Genomic DNA, 20895 nt, shown 5'->3' with positions numbered 1-20895 from the left:
GGGTTTTGCAACACCGCCATCTTCTGGGCATTTGGAGAAGCGCGTCGGAGTAGCCAAAAACTAACAAATAAGCAAATGAAGATCCTTTTCAGACTCGATTTTGCTTTGTCTGTTGTTTCTAGAAACTAGCAAAGAGGCTCAGACTCGTGGAGAAAAACTTGGTGAGTTTGAACTGGCGGCACATTATGTTGAGTAGAGAGTGAAGCAGCGGTTGGTACAGTCAGCTGAGTACGTTACAACGGCTGGTTCCATTGTGTCTTCCATGAAAACCCGTACTATTATCAGATATATCTGTTTGCTACCAAACTGATTTCGGCGTGCGTTCAAACGTGCAATAAACAAGTATTTCGCATAGCTCGTCGGCAGGGGATGCTGTAATAAAAGCTTCGGTTATTTTACAACACGGTTTGGGGTGTGACTGTGAGAGGACTCCGACCCGCCCCGAAGCCGCTCATTGGTTGATTTTGATGTCACTCTCTTCCTCTCCCCGCCCTCCTTCGTCCAGGGGCAACACACGTCGCTGTGTTTTGTAAACTGCCTTCGGTGGACATGCAGCAACTTGGCATGATGCGAGGAAGCTGCTCGAGAAACACAGCGATGGGGAAGTCGTAGCCGACCTCTTTAAAGATGTTGATTTAACGGTTTAAGGTTTCGCGTCGGTCGCCGAGCCTGTAAGCCCTGTTAGCCAAAAGTCGACACGCTGGAGCGCGGTGAAGAAAGACAGCTCCGTTTGTTCGTGATACAGCCTGAGGGTCTGTGAAGGAGAGGGGGGAAAAAATGAAGTTCGCTCAGTTTTTGCTGAAAAACGGCTCCGTAGCTGGGATACCGAAACAAGTGGAGAGGTTTTCTAAGTTTTCCCCTTCTCCTTTGTCTATGAAGCAATTCATTGACTTTGGTAAGCATTATGAGTAGTATTGATTTTGTCGGAGGGTGCATGTGACTAAGTGTTTTATCCCCCCCCACCACTCACATTGGGTGTTGCACAACTCACGTTATTTTCTTTGTGTGGTGACAGCTGACTTGGCACTATGCAGGTTATTGACAGACAACTGAAGCTAACACCAGAAAAAGAATAATAATGCAGATCCAGACAGATGTTCATGGAAAGGCTGATGTTTCTGAGATCCTCAGTTGCGCCTCTTACTGCACACGAAATCTGATATGACCCATTTGAACTCTTGGTTTTAATAACTCACTTAATCCTGTAGTGACAAACAGAAGAAAAATAAAACTGATGCTTATCTCTGTATTTACACATGCAGTCACCCATGTTATTGCTGTCTCAGCAAAAAAAAAAGCCTTAAAAATGCAGATATTTTCACCATGGTTTTCCATTTTTTTTGCACAACAGATTTTTGTAAAAAAAAAAAAACCTTTTCCACAAGTAATGCTCAAATGTCAGTCCTTAGGAAAGGCTGCTGTTTTATTTATTCACTCAAAGTTGTATGCTTGCTCAGTAATTTTTTTTTCCCTCATGTGACTCCAGGCTCAGCCAATGCATGTGAGAAGACCTCCTTTGTGTTCCTGCGTCAGGAGCTTCCTGTCAGACTGGCAAATATCATGAAGGAAATTGATTTCCTCCCTGACAAGCTCCTCAGCACCCCATCACTTAAACTCCTCACCAGCTGGTAGGACCTCGACACAAAACATCTCTTTCTGTAGAATCTGTTCTACCACAATCATTGTTTCTAAACTGTGGAAATAATTGTTAGTTTGCCAACAACTCCCTCTGCACCTTTCTGCTACAGTGCTATAGCAACAGATCAATTCTATGTGCATTTGCCTCCTTTAGTTTTGGTGAGCTCAGCTTATCACATGCTCATCTGATTGGATCAAAGCATTGCTGTTGATCTTGTCTGAAGCTGTGACTTTCTCACTCTGTGTTCTGTTTAAAGATGCATGAAATCCCCTCCTCCCTCACCTACCTGATCTTTGTGCACTCACTCGATGGCCAGATGCCAAAGACCTGGGAATATGCTTTACGAGTTGATGTTTTTTTTAAATACATAAGACCAATGCACCGGCCAACCTCACAGTCCCTTTTTCATGTTTGTATGTTTTTATGTTATAGGCCTTTATATGTGCATGCACAATGGGCATCTTGCAGTATGTTTGGGGAGGTATGTGGGGAGCCTACCCCTTAGCTGTTGGGGGTACTCTCTTAGGGGGAGGGGGGCTGTTTGCAGGGATTTGAGTGTTTGGTTTTTTTTCCTTTAGTATTTATTATTACGATTTTTATTTCTTTTGTTTTACACCTTCACTCTCCTGACCCCAGGAAACGCTGTCTCAATTTTGTCTGCACTGCAGTTGTATGTACAGCAGAGTGACAATAAAGCCTGGTTTGATTTGATAACTTTAGACATTTTTTTTGTTCTTGGTCACAACCCTCGCACAGGCAGGGCTAAACAAGCATATATGAACCTGTGTGCATGCGCCCATTTCAAGGTACACTAAATACATTATGTAAAAAGTGAAAGACTATAAACACTGAAGATATAGGACTGTGTGTGTAGGAGAATAGACGATGATGCCTGTTCTAGGTTTTCAGCTGTTAGTAGAATATTTGTCTTTATGGGATACTACAAAATGCTCCTGGACACATGGGATAGGGTTTACATTAGTGAATGTTGGAAAATGGATTCAACCCTATTCTCCTGTTTTTTTTTTCAGTGTTCTGCTGTAGACAGCAAATTATAGGTGCAGGCTATCCGGTCATTCAGTCCAGTTTGCATGACTGAAAAGCTCAGCAGCTTTTCTCCAAGGCCTAAACAGAAGTCCTGTTTCTGTGTACTTTAACTGCTTGGTGTTTGTTTTTCCATTGCAGCTAATGCTTCCCAGTAGCATCATTTTAAAACACACCATTCTACTGCAAACTGCAGACCCTAGCATGTGCATTGTGTTTGGCGTCCAAGTCACGTGAAGACATGACAACAAAGGTCATTACCCCACCCCCACTCTTTTCATAAGAGCCACAGTTGCATCTATATTTGGCCAAGTAGGCTTACCTCCTGCACCGTGGCTTTCTCTTCCCTCTGCTGCAGAACTCTCTGCATTTCCTGCAAAGGAGTTGATCTGTCACTTGCTAATGCTGTTTACGAGGGGAGAGAGGTGACACCTTGATGGCAAGCTGGCAAAAAAAAAAAAAAGAAATGACATAAGAATCTATTCCAAGATGTACATCTGTTTGCATGGCAGATCTTAATATAAAATCAAGAGCTGAAGGTCAGTTGAGGGACAAACTCAGCACGTAGAAAGCACAGCCACCCTGCTGTTCACCTTTCACCCAGTTTTTCTGCACAGACAGAGACAGCGCAAGAGGGAGTGTGACTCAGTGAGCTCAGCACTCCTCTTCTTTGTGCACTGGCCTAGATAAAAAGTCTATGATAAAACAAACTACAGTTAACTAAAATGGGGCAGTGTTGTTTATCATGTGGAAATTCTCTAAGTTTAGTTATACAGTTGTTCTAGTTGGATAAATAAAAGAAGTTCAATGCTGGCTGCTTAGAGTAGTTTTAAGTGCTTTCACATGAGATTTTGTGCAAATGGAATCACCAGACAGACATGTTTTTTTCTTCATTACATTGGAGCTTTTTGGCTCCTGATACACAGTAAATAAACCAGAATTGAGTGTGTCTGTATTTCTTTGTGTCCACCAGGTATTCACAGAGTTTGTTGGAGCTTATAGATTTTCTAGAAAAAGATCCAGATGATAAGGATATCCTGAAAAAGTAAGTAATTTATGGACACTTTCCAGTACATATGGATTGCTTATGTACAACAGAAGTATTTGTATTAATTTCTTTGGGGTTTTTTTTGTTTCTGTCACCAATCCTGTTTGCTAGTTATTCAAAAGCTGCCAATAATAATCCAACAATTCTATAATTATTTGTTAACTGCCTATTTTCAACCTCACACTGCAAACTTCACATCAAACTCATTAGTGCAGGCACCTGAAATCCTGAAATGGAAACAGTTGTGGTCACATCTTTCATGTTCACATACCTTGTTGTGCAGCTGCCATCAGACTCAAAGATGGAAGATTAAGTGCAGCACAGGCTCCACAGCTTCAGCTAAATCCAACATGTCCCACCACAAAGAGAAACTGTTCATGTCATTGAGTAACAGCGATAACTCCTTTTAATTTGGATTAACTTAGGATCATTTATCTTGTGTATACAGCATGTATTTCAATATTTGCTTCTTGGGTGTAGACTCAAATTCAAATTGCTGATTAAAGTGTTACTATTGTGAATGACACTGTTACAGCCACTATTGGACACTGCACTGCTAACAGTAATTTTACCAGTTTGGCTGCTTTTGCTCTCCAGTTTGAAGTAGCTCTAAGCTACTGTAAATGGTAGATAGTAAATAGAGGGTGATGCCAATATTTGTACACACAAATAGGGATACATTTATCAGTCAATAATCAATTTGCTGGTATCAGCTCTGATTCAAATACTAGATATTAGAACATATTTAATGTGTGCTGATGTGCACATATTCTTATAAACACACTGTAGTACTGACCCTTACATACTCACACATCCATCGTCATCTTCTTCACCCGCAGCTTTACACAGACTTTGGTGAACGTCCGGAACAGGCACAACAACGTGGTGCCCACCATGGCTCAGGGCGTGGTGGAGTACAAGGAGGCCTTCGGCGTGGACCCCGTCACCAACCAGAACGTTCAGTACTTCTTGGACCGTTTCTACATGAGCCGCATCTCCACACGCATGCTCATGAACCAGCACAGTCAGTATAGCACTTGGTGATTGACTGTGAGTTAATCAACACAGATGCTAACACTCACAGCTCATAACAAAAAATTACACATCAGAACAAGAAATATGGCTACAACTATGTGAGCAAGTGTTCAATATTCCCCACTGCAAAGACCTCACTTTGCTTCACATGTACTTTATAGTTTACTAAATCTTCACAAATATATGGGATGTGCATCGTGTCCATACAGATGTGTTTTTTTTTAATCTCACACTATGTTTGTTTTTCTTCCCCTGTAGCTTTAATCTTCAACGGCAGTGTGAACCCAGCCCATCCCAAACATATTGGCAGCATTGACCCCAGCTGTGACGTTGTGGAGGTAGTAAAAGGTAATAAATGATCTTTCTGAGCTTCAGTTCTGCTGTCTACACACACACACACACACACACACACACACACACACACACACATTGGATGTGTTATCAGCTTTGTACCACTCTCTGTTTGTACAGATTCATGACTCTGTTAACTTTTACAGTATTATCTAATATTTACAGTGTAAATATACAATGGGAAGTGATGTTATCATCATGTATATGGCTGTTAAAAACCCCACCTGTGAATGTGATCTAAACTGGTTTTCCACTCAGAATGAGTTGTCGTTCTTTGTGGTTAGAATCATTTCTTGCGCTGAAATGTAACCACAGATTTATTTCTCTTTGCAGATGCATATGAGACTTCAAAGATGCTGTGTGAGCAGTATTACTTGACCTCTCCTGATATGGAGATTACAGAAGTCAATTGTAAGTCTCACAAAACAACCGCAATGTTTCCGCTTGCAGAACTGTTTTTCTTGCCTATATTGTATTTGTCTTGATTCACCTGGATATTTTCTGCTCTAAAGATCTGTGTGAGAGGATAGTTTTACTGGTGTTCTCCCAAAATTCAACTGAACCATCCAAGATTAATCTTTGTTGGTTTAACTGAGGCCCTGTGTGTCTGTTTACAGTCAATCGGGCCTGCCAAGAGCCAGCATTAGCTTTAGACATTCCTCAGTTTGAGCCATTTAAGTTATACCTACAGAGAAAGTGACAACCAGAACAGAAATACAGTAGGCAAGGGATTTTGTTATGCTTATACTGCAGCTGCAATTGCACAATAAGTATAAAATTAATCCTTAAATGTGTTTGTAATTCTTACATGTTCTTTAACAAATACATTCCCTATTTCTATTGCAATATGTATCAGTCAGAACACATACCAGTGCCTAAAATATAAACTGTACATACTTTCCTGGCATGTTTTTGGCAGAGAAGGTCTAGATAATACAAGTCAGATGATGAATGATGTTGCCGTGCCTTGTTCTTTGCTTAATTTAGCAAGAGTGACTGTAATTGTTTTTCAGCTGATGTTAAAAAGACTTCCTTGTCTCAGGAAGAAGCTAATATGTACTTATGTAAAACAGCCAGATGTCTGAGAGGTTAGTTTTAACATATTAACTTATAAAAGTGTCATTTTTTTTTCTTATGATCAATAATATGAAATGATTCACAGCCAAAAATCCTGGCCAGCCCCTCCACATCGTCTATGTGCCATCCCATCTCTACCACATGCTGTTTGAGCTTTTCAAGGTACAGTAAACAACAAACCTGAAAACCAGGTGTATACGATTTTCCACCTCGTGTCTGCTCGCTTATTCTGTAAATCCATGTTCTCTGTCAGAACGCCATGAGAGCTACAGTAGAGACCCATGAGACCAGTCCAATGTTGCCCCTAATCAAAGTACGAGTTTCACTGGGTACTGAGGACCTCACTATCAAGGTGGGTGAGGACACCAGGAGTTAAGATAGACCACAGTTTTTGTAACTAAAGCCAGTACTGTGCACACCATTGTTCTGTCTGAATGAACACATAGTACGTGTTGTAGCTCACTGGGTGTGAGTCTGCTGGCACAACAGTAAGAGTACACTTGTCCCACTTATACTTAGATGTCTGACAGAGGAGGTGGAGTCCCCCTGAGGAAGATCGAACGTCTCTTCAGCTACATGTACTCCACGGCTCCCAGTCCCGTCCACGTAGACAACTCTCGCAATGCACCTCTGGTGAGACTAAATCTGCTCCACTTAATCACGCTTGCACATTTTTCACTCTTCAGTCTCCAGTGCTGATGATTGTCTGGGTCAGCACACAATATGCTACAAGCATATTAAACTGTAACCACAAGACAAGCTGAAGATCTGTTTACAAGTCAAGCCCTCTATCCACTTTTTGTTTTAAACCTTGTAATATTTTAGCAACTGGCACAGATAGCCTGTAAATCTGTAAAAACTCTGTAACCCTGTTATTTTTTTTCCTTCAGGCTGGTTTTGGTTATGGCCTGCCCATCTCCCGCCTGTATGCCAAATATTTCCAGGGAGACCTGCAGCTCTACTCCATGGAGGGCTACGGCACCTCAGCTGTCATCTACTTAAAGGTAGACAGCCCTACCTTCACACACACACTGTCAAAAATCACTGAAAGCCAAGCTGGTGCAAAGTTCACACAGAAATGTACTGTCTACACATACGCTGATTGGTGGCAGATGCAGAGTAATTATGTAATACAGATGCACAGCTGATGTCTTATAACTCACCACATGTTCTGTGTTAGAAAAGTTTTCATCAAGCACGGATGGAACTTCGCAGAAAAGCCCAACGAGGACCAATCCAGACTAATAAGTTCTTTTCTGTACCATATCACCAGGCCTTGTCCTCAGAGTCAGTGGAGAGACTTCCTGTCTTCAACAAGTCAGCCTTACGGCATTACCAGTCCAGCACAGAGGCTGATGACTGGTGCATGCCCAGCAAGGATCCGAGGAAACTGGGAAACTACGAGAGGACTCAGTGATGGACTTAGGGACGAAGTTGAGGACACAAAATAATAGTCTGAATACACGAATAAAGAAGAAGAAGAGGGTCCATGCTGGAAGAAGTGGGTAAACTTGTACTGTCAGTGATAGAAGGCATCAAATGCTTTCAACATGTTGCCAGACCTGGATTTGCATATGTGGAATCCGGATTCCTTTCTCATCCAAGAGAGAGACCTGGAAGGAGAAAATTGCTCACTGTTGGTGTCAAGAATCAGATAAATGCAGTGAAATAACTGAGCTCAACTATTACTGCCAGCCTCCAGGCAATTTAACCCAACAAAAGCTTACCACACTGAATTCCTTTTTACGATGATTACAGGCTGCTAATGGGAACAGAACAAGTCAAGTATTAATCTCCTTTTAGCCTCACTCATTACACTCATTTTTCAGTTGTTTAGTTAAAATAACGTGGACATACTGTGAAACAAGCAAGCTAGGTATTTGTGTTCATGTCCATTTTGTTTCTTTTACGTATCATTTCACAACCTCAAGACTGACAAATGTTCTTTGAGGGTAAAGCTATGTTTTTCTGGTCAGGTCAAATGTGTATCAGTGCCTTGAAAAAAAGCCCAGTCACTCAAGTTAATCAGAATGGGAACATGTTCAGTGTCTCCAGCATAAAGACAAAGGGAGCAAAGTCTGTTCCTCCTCCTGCATTTCACTTTTAGCTCTAATACAAGTGGAACATTTCAGAAAAGTTGTAACAAGTTGTATCAGTTACGTGTGCTGTGACGTGATAAAGCCTGAAATGATTTTTGCTTCAATCACTACAATGTAAACTTCTTTTTTTTTTTTGGCTTGTTCAATAGCAATATGAGCAAAATGTGGTCCTGTTATTAGAGGACTCTGAATGTCAGTAAACTACCTACCTTGTGTCTTAGCACAAGCTGAACCCACGTAAACTAAGTTGAACTATAGAGAAAATGTATTAAGACGTGTAGGCGTGTATGGATCAAGTCAAACGGAGCAAAATGAGAAGTGGAATTGTTAAAAGTATTGCAGAGTATTTAAAGTTAATAAGTGTAGCTGAAATGTGAATAATTGAATTTTAAGTGCAGCAGTTGTCCAGTTGACCTTCACAATAATTTTCCTGTGTGTTTCCTTTGTGCCCAAGAGTAACTGTCAAGAATTACACAGCAGATCTCGTGCATATTGAAGGTAATTTGATAATATCAGCCTAAGTGGTTTGTAATGATTCATGTGTTGTATATTTAAGCGACATACTGGGCTCTAGTGGGTTTGACGGCTTGTGTGAAATGCTAAATGTTGCACTGCGGAAAGCTGTGCTCCAGCTTTCTCTTATACGACATACCGTAAGCCATCATGCTCAGATTAGCGTAGCATCTTATTTGTATTTGATTCAGTGTAGCAGAGACATACACAGACGTTCAGACGATGGCATATGCAAGCTGTACTGAATTATCTGTAATAACAGTTTCACATTTCCCTCAGCACACACCTGTCCTACTTTCATAGACGTTAACCTTTCAATTCAGCCTTTGCGTAGTTTTAAGCTTTCAGAATTGCTTTGAGAATATAATGTTTAAAATTAAAATATTCTCATCTTATTTTAGGTATTTAGAATATTTAATGATTTGTGAACTAGTAAATGTGTTTTGCTCGCTCTTCATACTGTGCAGCATCACTCTCAAAGGCCAAGTTTTAACGTACTGAAATTGTGGTTCACCACTAAAAAAGGACCAGTGAATGTAGAAAATAAAAATTTCATGTCACTTCTCAACACGTCATTGTCTTCTGCCTTTTCCAGTTTATTGTTTGTTCATTGTTGTTGTTATTGTTTATTGATTGACTCTCTACTTTGCTAGTTGTGTTGTTGTTTTGCAGCAGTTCTAGTCACCTGTTCATGTGTTAAGTGGAAAACTCACAAATTGATTTATGCAACATAAAAGATTTCAGGTTTCATTAGGTCACAGGAGTGAGGTCGGTAGAATTTTATTTTTTTTTTTAAGTGTGTTACGTAAACACCTCCTTGTGCAGTGTCCTCCTGACTCCCTGTTTTTCCTCCATAGCTTGTTTAGGAAACTTTGCTCTGTTTCTCTGTCACCACAGACAGACACAGTCCATTGGCTTTTCATGGCCGGCTGCCAGTTTGGGGCTGGCAGAACAGGTTGTCCTGCTCTGTTTTTGCCCCTTCATTAGTGTGCCCACACGTTGCGCTCCATTCTGGTTTTGTTACTTTTCCCTGTTTGTCTCTCTCAGTTCTGTTTTCCACTAAACTGAGGTATTACTGGCACGGCAGCAATACAAACACAACATTAAGCTCATCCTCAAAGGCAACGGTATAAAAAGTAAAAACAAGACCACTGCAATGCCAGAGTCAATACAGCCGTCAGTGTCGATTAAAGGAGAAAACCTTTATCCCCTTTCCCATTATGACATGTCTCTGTCCCTGACTCTTACTGGTTTATTTTAAGATCTCGGGGTGTGACGACTGACCCTTTAGTCATCCAGACAATGTTCCCTTAAGGGAACATGTCTCCTACACATACAGACTAACACAGCTACAACAAAGATTTAATTTGGGTCTTTTTATTTTGTTCTAACCTTCCATCAAAAATTTTTTTTTTTAACTGTTTTAAGACACAACAAACAAGCATTGATAAGCTGCTCTCTTTATTTACTGTTGTGCTAATATAAAGTAAAAGTAAATATTGGAACTACAGCTGTCATTTATGGTTACACTGCCTGAGCCTGTGGGTAGGACTGCACTGTGCTGCACCTGTTTGCCTTTACAGAGGGTTCATTTTTAAGGCCACCAGCCTTGTTGCTACACAGCAACATACCGAGAGAGTAAGTTTAATACATGGAGCTACACAAATGCACAGAAACACCTACAGTAACGATAGGTAGCAAAATCAATATTATTATTGACAAGGTAGAAAAAACAGAAGTCAGATACTGTCACTGCACAGACACACCTGTTTATGTGTGTGACCTATGGACCGCCATAAGGTTCACAAATGGTGCACCAGCAGTACAATAGTACAGTTACAAACAACTGCTGTATGACGGTAAGGTCACTGATCCAAGACGCATTTGATTCCTTTGGATGAAAACAGATGACACTGTATTTGGAACAATGCACATACCCATGTACCGGGATTGTTTTGGAAATATTTTAAACAAAATTATTATATTTAGTCTTAATCATACTTAGCAGTTTTAGCAGTTTAAAAGTTCTTGCTGGACAAAGTATTCACAGAATGACGTCATTGCTGGAGGGAAATTAAGGGACAAAAAATTCAAATATTTTCCAGTGAATTCTCTTGTGTATGTTTTTGTATAGTCTGATATATATTTCTGGCTAAGGGCTTCAGAAACTTGTACTTGGTCCATGTTCATGGCTACATGTGCAGTCCAGTGGAAAAACAAGACACTTGCTGTGGAGTGCTTTGTCAAGTGTTTGTTCTGTTCTGGACTATCAACAGAACATGAGCTTGAGAGTGAGCATTAAGGCTGGTTGCCAGGCAGATTTGGATTGTCTGGAGTATGAGGCAGCCCTCATAGAGACAAACTGGTCCACACTACACAGGTGGACAATTAGTGAAAAAGAAAGATGTTTCCTTAAAGACAGTCACTTTAAAAGAAACTGAGAGATATAAATAATACATAGAAGAAAGACACAGGCTGTGAATGGGATGGCGGTTTCATGAGACCAAGCAAACAAATATCCTTACTTGTCAATCAATATAAATTACTATTAGAATTGTCATCAATAAATTAGCTGTTTTCTCACCTGTTGTTCAAACTCCTACAGATTTAAAGTTGAAGAGTCAGTTGATTCATGATTTGTGGTAAGTTGGATAGTGTCCACTGTTATGTCCAACCTCAAACCTTAATAAGCCAGTTTTACTGTAAGTCATCTGATGTCTGACTTGCAAAGACAGCTAGCATGAGGGATTTTTTTTTTTCAGTCTTTCAGCGTTTCAGTCAAAAGCCTCTGGAAATTATTGTTTCTATTTAAATCATCAGGTGGAAAGCAACATACTAGAACATTCCATAAGGTAACTGAAGTTTACCGTTAAAGCTTCTCTGTCAGAACAGTATTCCCTCAGGTTCCAGTAGTAAGTATTTCTTCATGGGAGATGGCAAAGGCAGATGTGCTACACCTCTGTGGCAGAAGCCACCCAGGCTGGCTCTGATGGCACATCTGGTCAAGTGACAGAGGCTGCGAGGAGTGTTGGTGCAAACGGCAAACACAGAGTCATAGAAGTCTTTGTGTCTCTGAGGAAGCAAAAACAAATTTTGGACATTTTAGACTGTCTTCAATTGTAAGACACAATACAAATGATATCTCTAAGAAAATACAATACATCCCTGTACTACCTTGTAGCAATCATCGGGAATGGCAGCTCTCCACTTCTTTGTGGGCTTTAAATGTTCATAAGAGTTGACCATGATCTCTATCACTCTGGGGTAGTCATGGCAAGACTGCAGCACCTGCACAAAACATTATACAGAACAAGAATCTTGAAAGGACCCTCTGCTACCAGCACATCATCTGTCACCGATAGTGTAGTTGATTAATATGATTTTTATAACACTGGTCCACACCTTGTGGAACTGTGGTGGGTAGATCCGCGCTGCATTATAGTTGAGCAGCAGCTGATAGCAGAGCTCAGGTATGGCCATAGGCCTGACATCAGTCACTTTGAGAAGGTACTGAATGGGGGCACAGCCATTGATGTCCATGGCTCTCGTATCTGCTCCGGCCTCCAAAAGCATCTGCATTAGGACATGATCACAATTCCAGGCTGCTTTGTGAAGAGCTGTTTTATTGTCTTCTTCTTGGAGGTTTGGATCTGGAACAGAAAGGAAATGTTTCAGGGAAACAAACAGCAAAACCTTTCATGATACACGCCAACATGACAATATGCGCAAAAAGTTATACACAATCACTGCTCCAGAACCTCTCACCTGCTTGGTGGTCCAGCAGGAGACGGCAGACGAAGTGATGATCCTCACTGTAGATTTGCTCTTTAGGGTCAAAAGCCCAGAAGGCTGCAGTCATCAGAGGTGTCTCCTTAAGAGAGTTGACTGCATCCACAGGCGCACCGTGAGCCAAATATAGAGCCGTTAGCTCTGGAACGCCAAATCTGGCTGCTGTGTGTAAGGGTGTGTCCTCGTCATTGTTGTGGCTGGGTATGTTGACTTTTGCACCTCCATGGGAAAAAGCAATGATTACTGTGTTGTTTTCATGGCTTTTACATATTCTGTATCTGCATTTTAACCCATACATCCCTCTACTTATCCATCTTTCCCTCCTGACCTTTCAAGATGAGCTGCTTGGCACAATCCGTGGACTCCCTGGTGATGCAGTAGTGCAGTGGTGTGTGCCCGCTCAGCGACAGGCTGTTGACCTTTGCTCCGTGAGCCAAAAGCAAGGCCACACAGTCGCCATTGGAGACCTCACAGGCCACGTGCAGCGGGGTCTTCCCATTGGGCATCCGGTTGACGGCTGCACCTTTCTGAAGGAGCACCAGTGCTGTTTCTACGGCGTTGTACATCACACACACATGAATACCCATCGCCCAGGAGTTCTCCAGTTTGTAGCCTGGTAGCCAATAACCTGTAGCAAAGTGAACAACCAGAAGAGTTTAATAGGAATAGCAGTACAATAGATTTACATTTCATTGTTTCCTTTGAATTTAACGACTAAAAAAAATATAGGGATGATGCTGAAGAGAAGATAAAGAACGGCTCAAAATATTGAATCACAGTATATTTATTCCATAGTTGCCTGAAGATGTATGTTATTGCAGTCCTCCTAGTGTAGACGGTGGTTCTTGTCAAATACCACCTTAGGATCCATGTGGGTTTAGCACCATCTAGTGGATACACTGCAAAACTATTTCCTGAACTAACAATGACTTTTGGAAAAAGCTGACAGTTCACTGTATTTTTCTGATCTGTTGCTTTCTGAAAACGAGTAATGCCTCATGAACATGTATTTTACTTTGGAGACTCATCTAATTTTAGCCATAAAACTCACTATGGTGGAACAAGCACACAAACTTGTGGGAGTCATATCACTAATGGTGGCCCAGTAGTGTCATCCTCCGTACACCTTACCTTGTTTGTATGAGGCCAGGATCATGCTGGGGTCCTCCACCTCCAGCACCGTGTCAATGTCTAGTTTGCTGGTGTGCAGAATCTGCAGGACCTCCTGGGCATTGTTGGCCTGCAGGGCCTGCAGGAACCTTTGCTTTAGCTGCTTGACAGCCAGTTGTCTGGGGCTCAACTCCTCCATGAACCCCACAAGAGGAGAGCCTCGCTCTGCCAAACTAGCCGGCTGAGACACTAATGTTCTCCACACAGCATGGAGAAGCTTGGAAATGAACGCACAAATGGTGATAATGAAGGAATTAAGCATACCCACACTGGAAGGCCTCCGTGGAACTCAGCCATAGGGGGTTGTACGAGGAAGGAAGACGGAAATGAAGTAGAAGAAGAGGGGCAACAAGTGACAGCAGGGAGACGTCAGAGGAAGAAAATAGTCCTGGAGTGAAATTATGCTGAGTATAAATAGAAAGGTGACAGGGAGGGACGAGAGAGCTACAGCTGACTGTGGCTGACTCAAGGCCAGCCAGTCTGCTGCAATGTTTACTGAGAGAAAGGCATCATGCAGTGGTTGGGCGCATGGTAAAAATAGCAGAGCATATGAACATGGCAGGGGCATGGCAAAGGTTTCGGAGAGGAAGCTCTCTGCTCTATTATTCAGTTCTTATTTCTCAGTATGACTGAACTGGATCCATAGTTTTTCACAGTGTAGTCATACAACACAAGAAACAAAAGCAAACTGCGGACAGTGACTGCACATTTTATTCAGTGTGACAGGTAGCTGCCCTTTCAAACTTTTTCAGAATGCGAAAAAAAGAGAGCAAGGTAATAACAAATAAAGGGGGAAGGGGGAGAGGAGAATAAGCACAGCTTTTTTTTTTTTTTAAAGAGTGAAAGCATGGCTAGCAGTTTGTGGTGATTCTGTTTTGCTCTCTACATACATGAGAGACAAACCCTTCCAGACACGAGTCTAAACGTTGCAAGGAGCACCAGGGTCTGGCCCGTACATTGGACTCGTAATGTCAGCCAAGCTCAGTCAAGCAGATAGAAAAGATGCAGAATCACATTTCTGCTCAGGTCTGACCTTTTAGCCGCCTCAGTCCTCTGACAAACCGTGTACACACACACTTACACAATAGAAAACAAGGCTTCTTTAGGATTCTTACAGCATATTGCTCTCAGTGTTTTTACTATACATACAAAAGAGTCAAAAGAGTGCAGTCTGCTGACTGATGGAACAGGGAGGGTGGGGGGGGGGGGGGTGGGGGGGGGGGGGGGGGTATTCACAGAAAGGTTCAAGTGTTACAAAATATTTCATAAGAATATATCATGAGCAGTTTATTGGAGTAGCACTGGAGCAGCACTATGGTTGTATTAGAGGAAAACCACAAGCACGATGGGAGAGTATTACTGTGTTTTCTTCTTGCATTGCATGTCCAAACTTTTCTTCATTTGATAACCATTTAAATCTAAAACATTTTTAATGAACAGTTTTAATTACGTTTTGGCAAAAAGGAAGTGATCATACAATTCTGGATAAATCATTATTAGCTGTTAATAATATTCTTATTTTGTATAAGTTATCATAAACAATAGTCAGTTGCTTTGTTAAATACAGAAATAAATAAATAATAACATTAACAGATCAGCGATACCTGTATTACTGTGGCATTGCATGGCGGTATCTGTAACACCACTTGTTCTTCTTGTTCTCAACAGTACACCAGGCAGGGCCCTTAAGACAAAAGGGAGTGTTACTAAAGCTGCCTTCATTTCTATCACGGTGACACTGGTGTCTCTATATTTATTGTAAACCTATGGAATGATTCCTGGGAATGATAAAGAAGTAACACAGGGAACATGTCTCTCAATGAGCTTCATAATCCTAAAACAAGAAACCTCATTAAGCACATAGGTCAAAATCAATTTAAAAGGTATATTTTTCATTTAACAAGTAAATCAAAAAGTTTTAAGTCTTACCGGATCAGTTTCATAAGAAAATTAAAACTATATTGCATCTATCAGGTGCAATTTCCAGTGTAACATCAGTAGTATCAGATAATTTAATAGTATCAGGGACAATTGTCTGCACCCTTTACATCTGTCCTTGATCACAGAGATGAACCGAGCGAATGGCAGCGTTACTAAATATTATTAAGAATATTCCAGAGTAATTTGCATGGTGACCTCAGATGACCTGTGATTCTTCTGAAAGAATAAAATCAACAATCAGAAACGGATGGATATTAGTGTACTGTATGTGTTTCAGCACTCACACAGAAGCGGGTAGAGTTCAGAAAAAAATTCTGCTACTCTAAAATTTCTAAAGGCAGCGGCGGGGTATTACTTTGTTATTGAGAGAATATAAAAAGAGAGGTCAAAAGCAGGTTACAAGCAGAGTCAAAGCAACGTTATGCATATAAGCAGGAAGTTTCTTTTTATCATCTTTTTTTTTTTTGTTTTGTTTTTATGGTACGGGTTTGGTAAGTTACAAATTTCATGATTACATTGTACCTGAAGTCTCCAATAGGAGCCAGTCCAATAAGTCCAGCATGTCCTTGTCATTCGTACTTTGAGAACTGCTTTAAGTTATGGTACATGTATACCGTAACGAGCACCGGATGAGCCGGTGCAGAGGTTAAATTTACAGTGTTTGAACTTCCAGTGTTCTTGCAAATACTGAGAGAGTTTGTTTCTCTCAGTGAAACTTGGTTCCCAGTTCAGTTCCCGCTGGAAAGTTCCAGTGTTGTCTTAGTCAGTAGTGAAAGTAAGCAGCATGGCGACACCAAGTGGTGGGAGATGAGTACTGCCTCGTTTATTCCACCACACGGGCCTGACCTGTATGTGCTTCAAAGCAATATAGAGATACCACTGATCAGTGTATCTGAACAGTATATACAGAAGTCTATCAAAATGGCACATCAGACATATTTGTATCTGTATTTATCACTGTATATGTACATGATCATTGTGTCCTAAAGGTGCTGTGATGGGTAACACAGAAGGCTCTGAGGATGATATGGGATGAGGATGAAATGAACCTAACACTGACATTTACTCTGGATATGAATAAATAAACCCAATTTACAAGCTATAAACAGCAAAATAAATAGAACTGAGGATATTCTTAAATGGCTAAAAACACGGGATGGGTGTGAAAGGAGGTGTAAAAGGAGGCAAATGAAGGGGCAGCATCGTATTATCCAACAGCTCATTTTGGTTTAATTTGCTTGGTGAAAAAGTCACTAAACGATCTGACGGTTTGGGGAGGAGCTCTATCACTGGGAACTATTGAACTACTGAGCAGGCGTCCCTCAGGGTTCGATTGGGGGGACCTGCTGACGTTCTGTTCCTCGATGCTACTTGTTGTGGTGCTACAGTAAAGCAGGAGGTGACCTAACGATTCACTTCACTCTGCTGCGCTTTCTTTGCGCGCCTCCTTCTGCTGCTGCTCCAGCTCTCGCTTCCGTAGCTTCTCGCGCTGTTTCTCCACCTTCTCACGGTTCCTCTTGGCCTTCTCCGTCAGAACTTTAAGGTCTTTGATCTTTTTCTTGATCAGGGCTCGGTCCTGCGAGGAAGTCACTCCAAGGGCCTGGAACAAAAGGACGAACGTAAGGATCCAGTTTCTTTGGGGGATACTAGATTTTTGAGGCTAATACCAAATTGATATTTGAGAGTTTCAATTATTTTAACATGAATACATAACATTAACAAACATTTTTTATAGGTTGTGGTCAAGATATGTCCTAAGGGGAATATCTTAAAGTTAAAAAATAAACATCATTACTCATTTGCCTTCAAGGAATGGAAGAGCTACTGCAATTACATGATACTCATCAACCAAAATGTATACCAATGCCAATATACTGTATCCACAGGCTCTAATTTATCTGGATGTGACTATGAATATATTATATGAATAAAACATGAAGTTTTAACCTACCTTTAGCTCAGTGCTGTCCAGCTGTAGCAGCTGTTCCCCATCTATGTTTTTGGCAGTGAATTCTGGGATATGGTGTTCTAAGTTGAGGCCCATAAGCCAGCGGGCCACTTGCTGGGAGGTCCACTCTGTAATGCTATGGTTCTGCCACTGATACTGCTTTGAAAACTGTCCCTCGTCTAGGATCTGAATATGTATAACACAGAGAAAAAAAAAAAACCAAATGAGACGCACAAATTTCAAAGACCAACGTACATTATTTGACCATGCACTAAAACCATATCTTCCACAGAACACTGGATGAATAATCAGCTGAGATTTAAAAAAAATGTATACAGTGGAAACTATATTCAGTATATTATGCAGAAATACACATTAATTCTTTGGAACATGCATAACAAAAACTTCACTATGAATCATGTGGGAATGAAACAGAAATAAATGGCTTATGCTCAACACACACATACAAGGCAAGACACACTTTCACTACAACACATGTCCTCTGTTGGCTCGCAGCCTCAGCCTCACCTCATCATCTATCATATCCAGACTCTGAACGTGGCAGCACAGAAAACAACAGAAAGTGACTGGGTTGTTAACAGAGCAGCAGCAAAACGGCTAAAACAACATTTGAATACAAAGAGCCTAAACAGGTGCATTGATTTTTTTACTTCATATAAATACAAAGACGCATTGTGGGAGCAAATTCTATATTTTTGTTTCAGTTTGCATTTGCATATATACTTTAAACAAATGAACGAACAGGTGCCTACAGATGGTGTGTGCCTGTTATTTGAAAGTTTAAATCAAAAAGGTGGATTTTAAGAATATGTTTTTGGACATCAGGTAATTTTTTTATGGATGTGGGTTCAGAGAGCATTAGCCCACTTTTGAACTTGGCATGGTTTATTTAAATACTCTTGAGTAATCGCTCTGAAAGCTTGTGTTTAAGGTTTGTGCTTTTGATGTGGTTCAACCAAATAAGTCTTATGTTAATTCTGTATCTGCATGTGGATTCTGCACTTTGCCAGATTATGTCATTAAAAAAAAAAGAAAATACTTTAAGATTGAACATGTACCTCGTCTGAGGACAGCACCAGGGTGTGTGAGCGCCCCGACATCTTGGCTTCACTCAGCAGACCACTGATCTCCACTGAGCTGCTGCTGCTGGCACTCAGATCATCGTTCAAAGTGGGTCCCTGAAAAATCAACAGCGCGCTCGTAAGACTCGTGGTGAGGCCCAAACTGGTTCTGAGGCTGAATTTAGTTGATTAGTTGGAGTGCTCCTCTCTTGTTGATGTTTCTGTGAAGTGTTATTGATTGAAAGCGACATGATGTTGCATTAGTATGTTGATACTGTGAATTTAATCAAGGAGGAATTATTAAATCTGTTTCTTAAACAGAGAGCTCGAACGAGGAGGGAACGACTCAAGAAAACAAAGGGCTTCTCCTCTGAGTATGTGGCAGAATGACTGATGTGCTTCGTCCTAATATTTTAAAGCCAATAAAAAGTACAGTAGACATATATTTAAGCTGTTTGATAGACTACAAGAAGGCACAGCTGTGCTGTACATCCCTCATTTTAAGCTGTTCCATTATAGCACAAATTGTGAATGTGATTAGTGGTTAGAAATGATGTAGCTGGATGCTGTCCAACTTCAAATCTGTCCCTCTCTCTGTCTCCCTCTTTGTCCTTGTGAGTGTGAGAGAATGTGGAGATTCATGGAATTACATTAAGATCCAAGATCTGTGCCCAAGACAACACTGAAAGCAGACGAGCTGCTGGCTGAGAATTACAGACTATCAGGAGGAGAAAAGTGTGTGCAACTTGCAACACTCGAAAATGTAGAAAAATATGGCTGTGTCTCTTCATCAGATGAAGGTTAAAACAACAAATTTTAATTCATAAATAAGGCAATATTTTTCTGTGGAGGAAGTGTTAGTGCCTCCTTTTCTCCACCTGGAATATACAGGAATTTCCTTGCTTCACTAAGGTCATTGAACAAAATAACTGATAGGACACACTGTGTCAATGGTGTCAAAGACAGTTTAATTCGTATAAGATTATGAGTTGAAACTCTAGAGCCTTGTCTTACATTTAGCTATATACTTTAGCTTGAAGGAGTTCTTTGAGTCTTGGTATTATCTGAGGTAAAAGCAAAACTAATCTTACAGGTTCAGACTTTCAGCTTTCTGGGCTGAATCCGCACTTAAAAGCTTCACATAACTATTAATGGGCATAAATTGTGCATTGATTTATCTTCTGATGTGCCGTCATCTTAAGCTGAGAGCAAGTCCAAGGAGAGAACAGAAAGGACTAGATTGGTGCAGGATCAAAAATAATCTCCTTTTTAATCCTATGGTAACCACATCTGATATTACACAGGATTACAAACAGTTTTCATGCTTCATGATTTCAAGTTCCTACACTGCAACAAATGCCCATGTTGACAACTTTAATCTGAATTAATATGACATTTAACTGATTCAAGATGTGTTACGAAACAAAATGATTTGCACTGGGAACGACTGGGAAGAAATTTTTCCACAAAATTGGAATTTAATACAAATCGTATGATTGCTAAAAAGGACATCTTTTTGCAGTGTGGCTGAGGATGTAGCTACGATTATAAAAGATGTTTAGGATCTCGTCAGACTGCTCATTGGTTTTCTGGGATTTCTATGATTGTGCCACTATAATTTCCTTTGCTACTAAACCCTGTTTACCTCTTAGTGTACAGACACATACCCATTTCAGTGGATTGAGGTAAAATTGAACAAAATACAAAAGAATACAATACCACATAATATGAATAGGAGAAGAAGTGGGGCCATGTAAGGGAGCTCTGTTCAACAGAAATAACAACACATTAAAACTAAATGGCATACTTATGGAAAACCTTTCATTAAACTTACAGTATGTAATTATGAGTATATAGGTCTGGCAATAAGCCTGATCTGACTGGACCTATTATTACATTACAGACAACAAAGCTACGTGTCCTTAAATGTCCTCACTGAAAGTATCTGCAAAGTGAACCGTTTTTTGCCTAATGTACCAGTCGCTAAACCTGCTGTACCTTGGCCTTGAGTTTCTCTGGACTGTCCTCTGCTGATGGCTCTGTGGAGCTGAGAGAGAGAGAGAGACAGAGACAGAGAATGGAGGGAGGAAGAAATTAGAAGTCAGTGTTTGATGATTACTGTGCCACACTGAATTAGAGGTCATGGAGAACAGGTACAT

General features: G+C 40.7%; 3 protein-coding genes across 8 annotated transcripts in view; 1 reads left to right on the top strand and 2 right to left on the bottom strand.

Moving 5' to 3' along the window:
• The first annotated feature begins 517 nt into the window (after window positions 1–517).
• pdk4 (pyruvate dehydrogenase kinase, isozyme 4) lies at window positions 518–8440 on the top strand. Of its 2 annotated transcripts, XM_041052715.1 has the most exons (11): window positions 518–895; window positions 1487–1628; window positions 3657–3728; window positions 4571–4755; window positions 5025–5114; window positions 5451–5528; window positions 6280–6356; window positions 6448–6546; window positions 6714–6827; window positions 7085–7198; window positions 7468–8440. In XM_041052715.1, exons 1-11 carry the CDS (start codon window positions 778–780, stop codon window positions 7609–7611), a joined length of 1233 nt encoding a protein of 410 aa, XP_040908649.1. In that variant the 5' UTR covers window positions 518–777; the 3' UTR covers window positions 7612–8440. The 2 variants fall into 2 exon arrangements, 1 of the variants encoding a protein (XP_040908649.1); XR_005895119.1 differs by lacking the exons at window positions 6280–6356; window positions 6448–6546; window positions 6714–6827; window positions 7085–7198; window positions 7468–8440 and having other exon boundaries at window positions 4571–4781; window positions 5451–5497.
• On the bottom strand, window positions 7677–14086 carry asb4 (ankyrin repeat and SOCS box containing 4). Its single transcript, XM_041052714.1, has 7 exons — window positions 13727–14086; window positions 12924–13223; window positions 12572–12814; window positions 12209–12456; window positions 11981–12094; window positions 11674–11878; window positions 7677–7807 (listed from the first exon to the last, which is right to left on the bottom strand). Exons 1-6 carry the CDS (start codon window positions 14025–14027, stop codon window positions 11690–11692), a joined length of 1395 nt encoding a protein of 464 aa, XP_040908648.1. The 5' UTR covers window positions 14028–14086; the 3' UTR covers window positions 7677–7807; window positions 11674–11689.
• Window positions 14087–16089: 2003 nt separating this feature from the next.
• Window positions 16090–20895, bottom strand: part of ppp1r9a (protein phosphatase 1, regulatory subunit 9A) — a 49852-nt gene continuing 45046 nt past the window's right edge. For 4 of the 5 annotated variants that reach the window (XM_041053940.1, XM_041053939.1, XM_041053941.1 and 1 more), the window contains exons 16-19: window positions 20735–20783; window positions 18734–18853; window positions 17658–17840; window positions 16090–17306 (exon numbers count right to left, since the gene is read on the bottom strand). In XM_041053940.1, coding sequence (XP_040909874.1) covers window positions 17124–17306; window positions 17658–17840; window positions 18734–18853; window positions 20735–20783 — 535 coding nt within the window. In that variant the 3' untranslated portion in view covers window positions 16090–17123. Of the gene's footprint in view, window positions 17307–17657; window positions 17841–18733; window positions 18854–19676; window positions 20501–20734; window positions 20784–20895 lie in introns of those variants that run through there. The other variant, XM_041053942.1, reaches the window with a different exon arrangement.

Source organism: Toxotes jaculatrix, chromosome 13, assembly GCF_017976425.1.
Source record: "Toxotes jaculatrix isolate fToxJac2 chromosome 13, fToxJac2.pri, whole genome shotgun sequence".
Taxonomy (NCBI): Eukaryota; Metazoa; Chordata; class Actinopteri; family Toxotidae; genus Toxotes; species Toxotes jaculatrix.
The sequence above is the reverse complement of the archived record's forward strand: the minus strand, read 5'-3'. Positions and strand labels throughout refer to the sequence as shown.

Excerpts from the sequence above, each read along its gene's own strand:
- pdk4 (XM_041052715.1), top strand. The coding sequence starts at position 778 with ATGAAGTTCGCTCAGTTTTTGCTGAAAAACGGCTCCGTAGCTGGGATA. Across the intron at positions 6,357-6,447 it reads TGCTGTTTGAGCTTTTCAAG|AACGCCATGAGAGCTACAGT; the intron begins GTACAGTAAACA and ends GTTCTCTGTCAG. Across the intron at positions 6,828-7,084 it reads ACTCTCGCAATGCACCTCTG|GCTGGTTTTGGTTATGGCCT; the intron begins GTGAGACTAAAT and ends TTTTTCCTTCAG.
- asb4 (XM_041052714.1), bottom strand. The coding sequence starts at position 14,027 with ATGCTTAATTCCTTCATTATCACCATTTGTGCGTTCATTTCCAAGCTT. Across the intron at positions 12,815-12,923 it reads CAAGCAGCTCATCTTGAAAG|GTGCAAAAGTCAACATACCC; the intron begins GTCAGGAGGGAA and ends TTTCCCATGGAG. Across the intron at positions 11,879-11,980 it reads TTCCCGATGATTGCTACAAG|AGACACAAAGACTTCTATGA; the intron begins GTAGTACAGGGA and ends TTGCTTCCTCAG.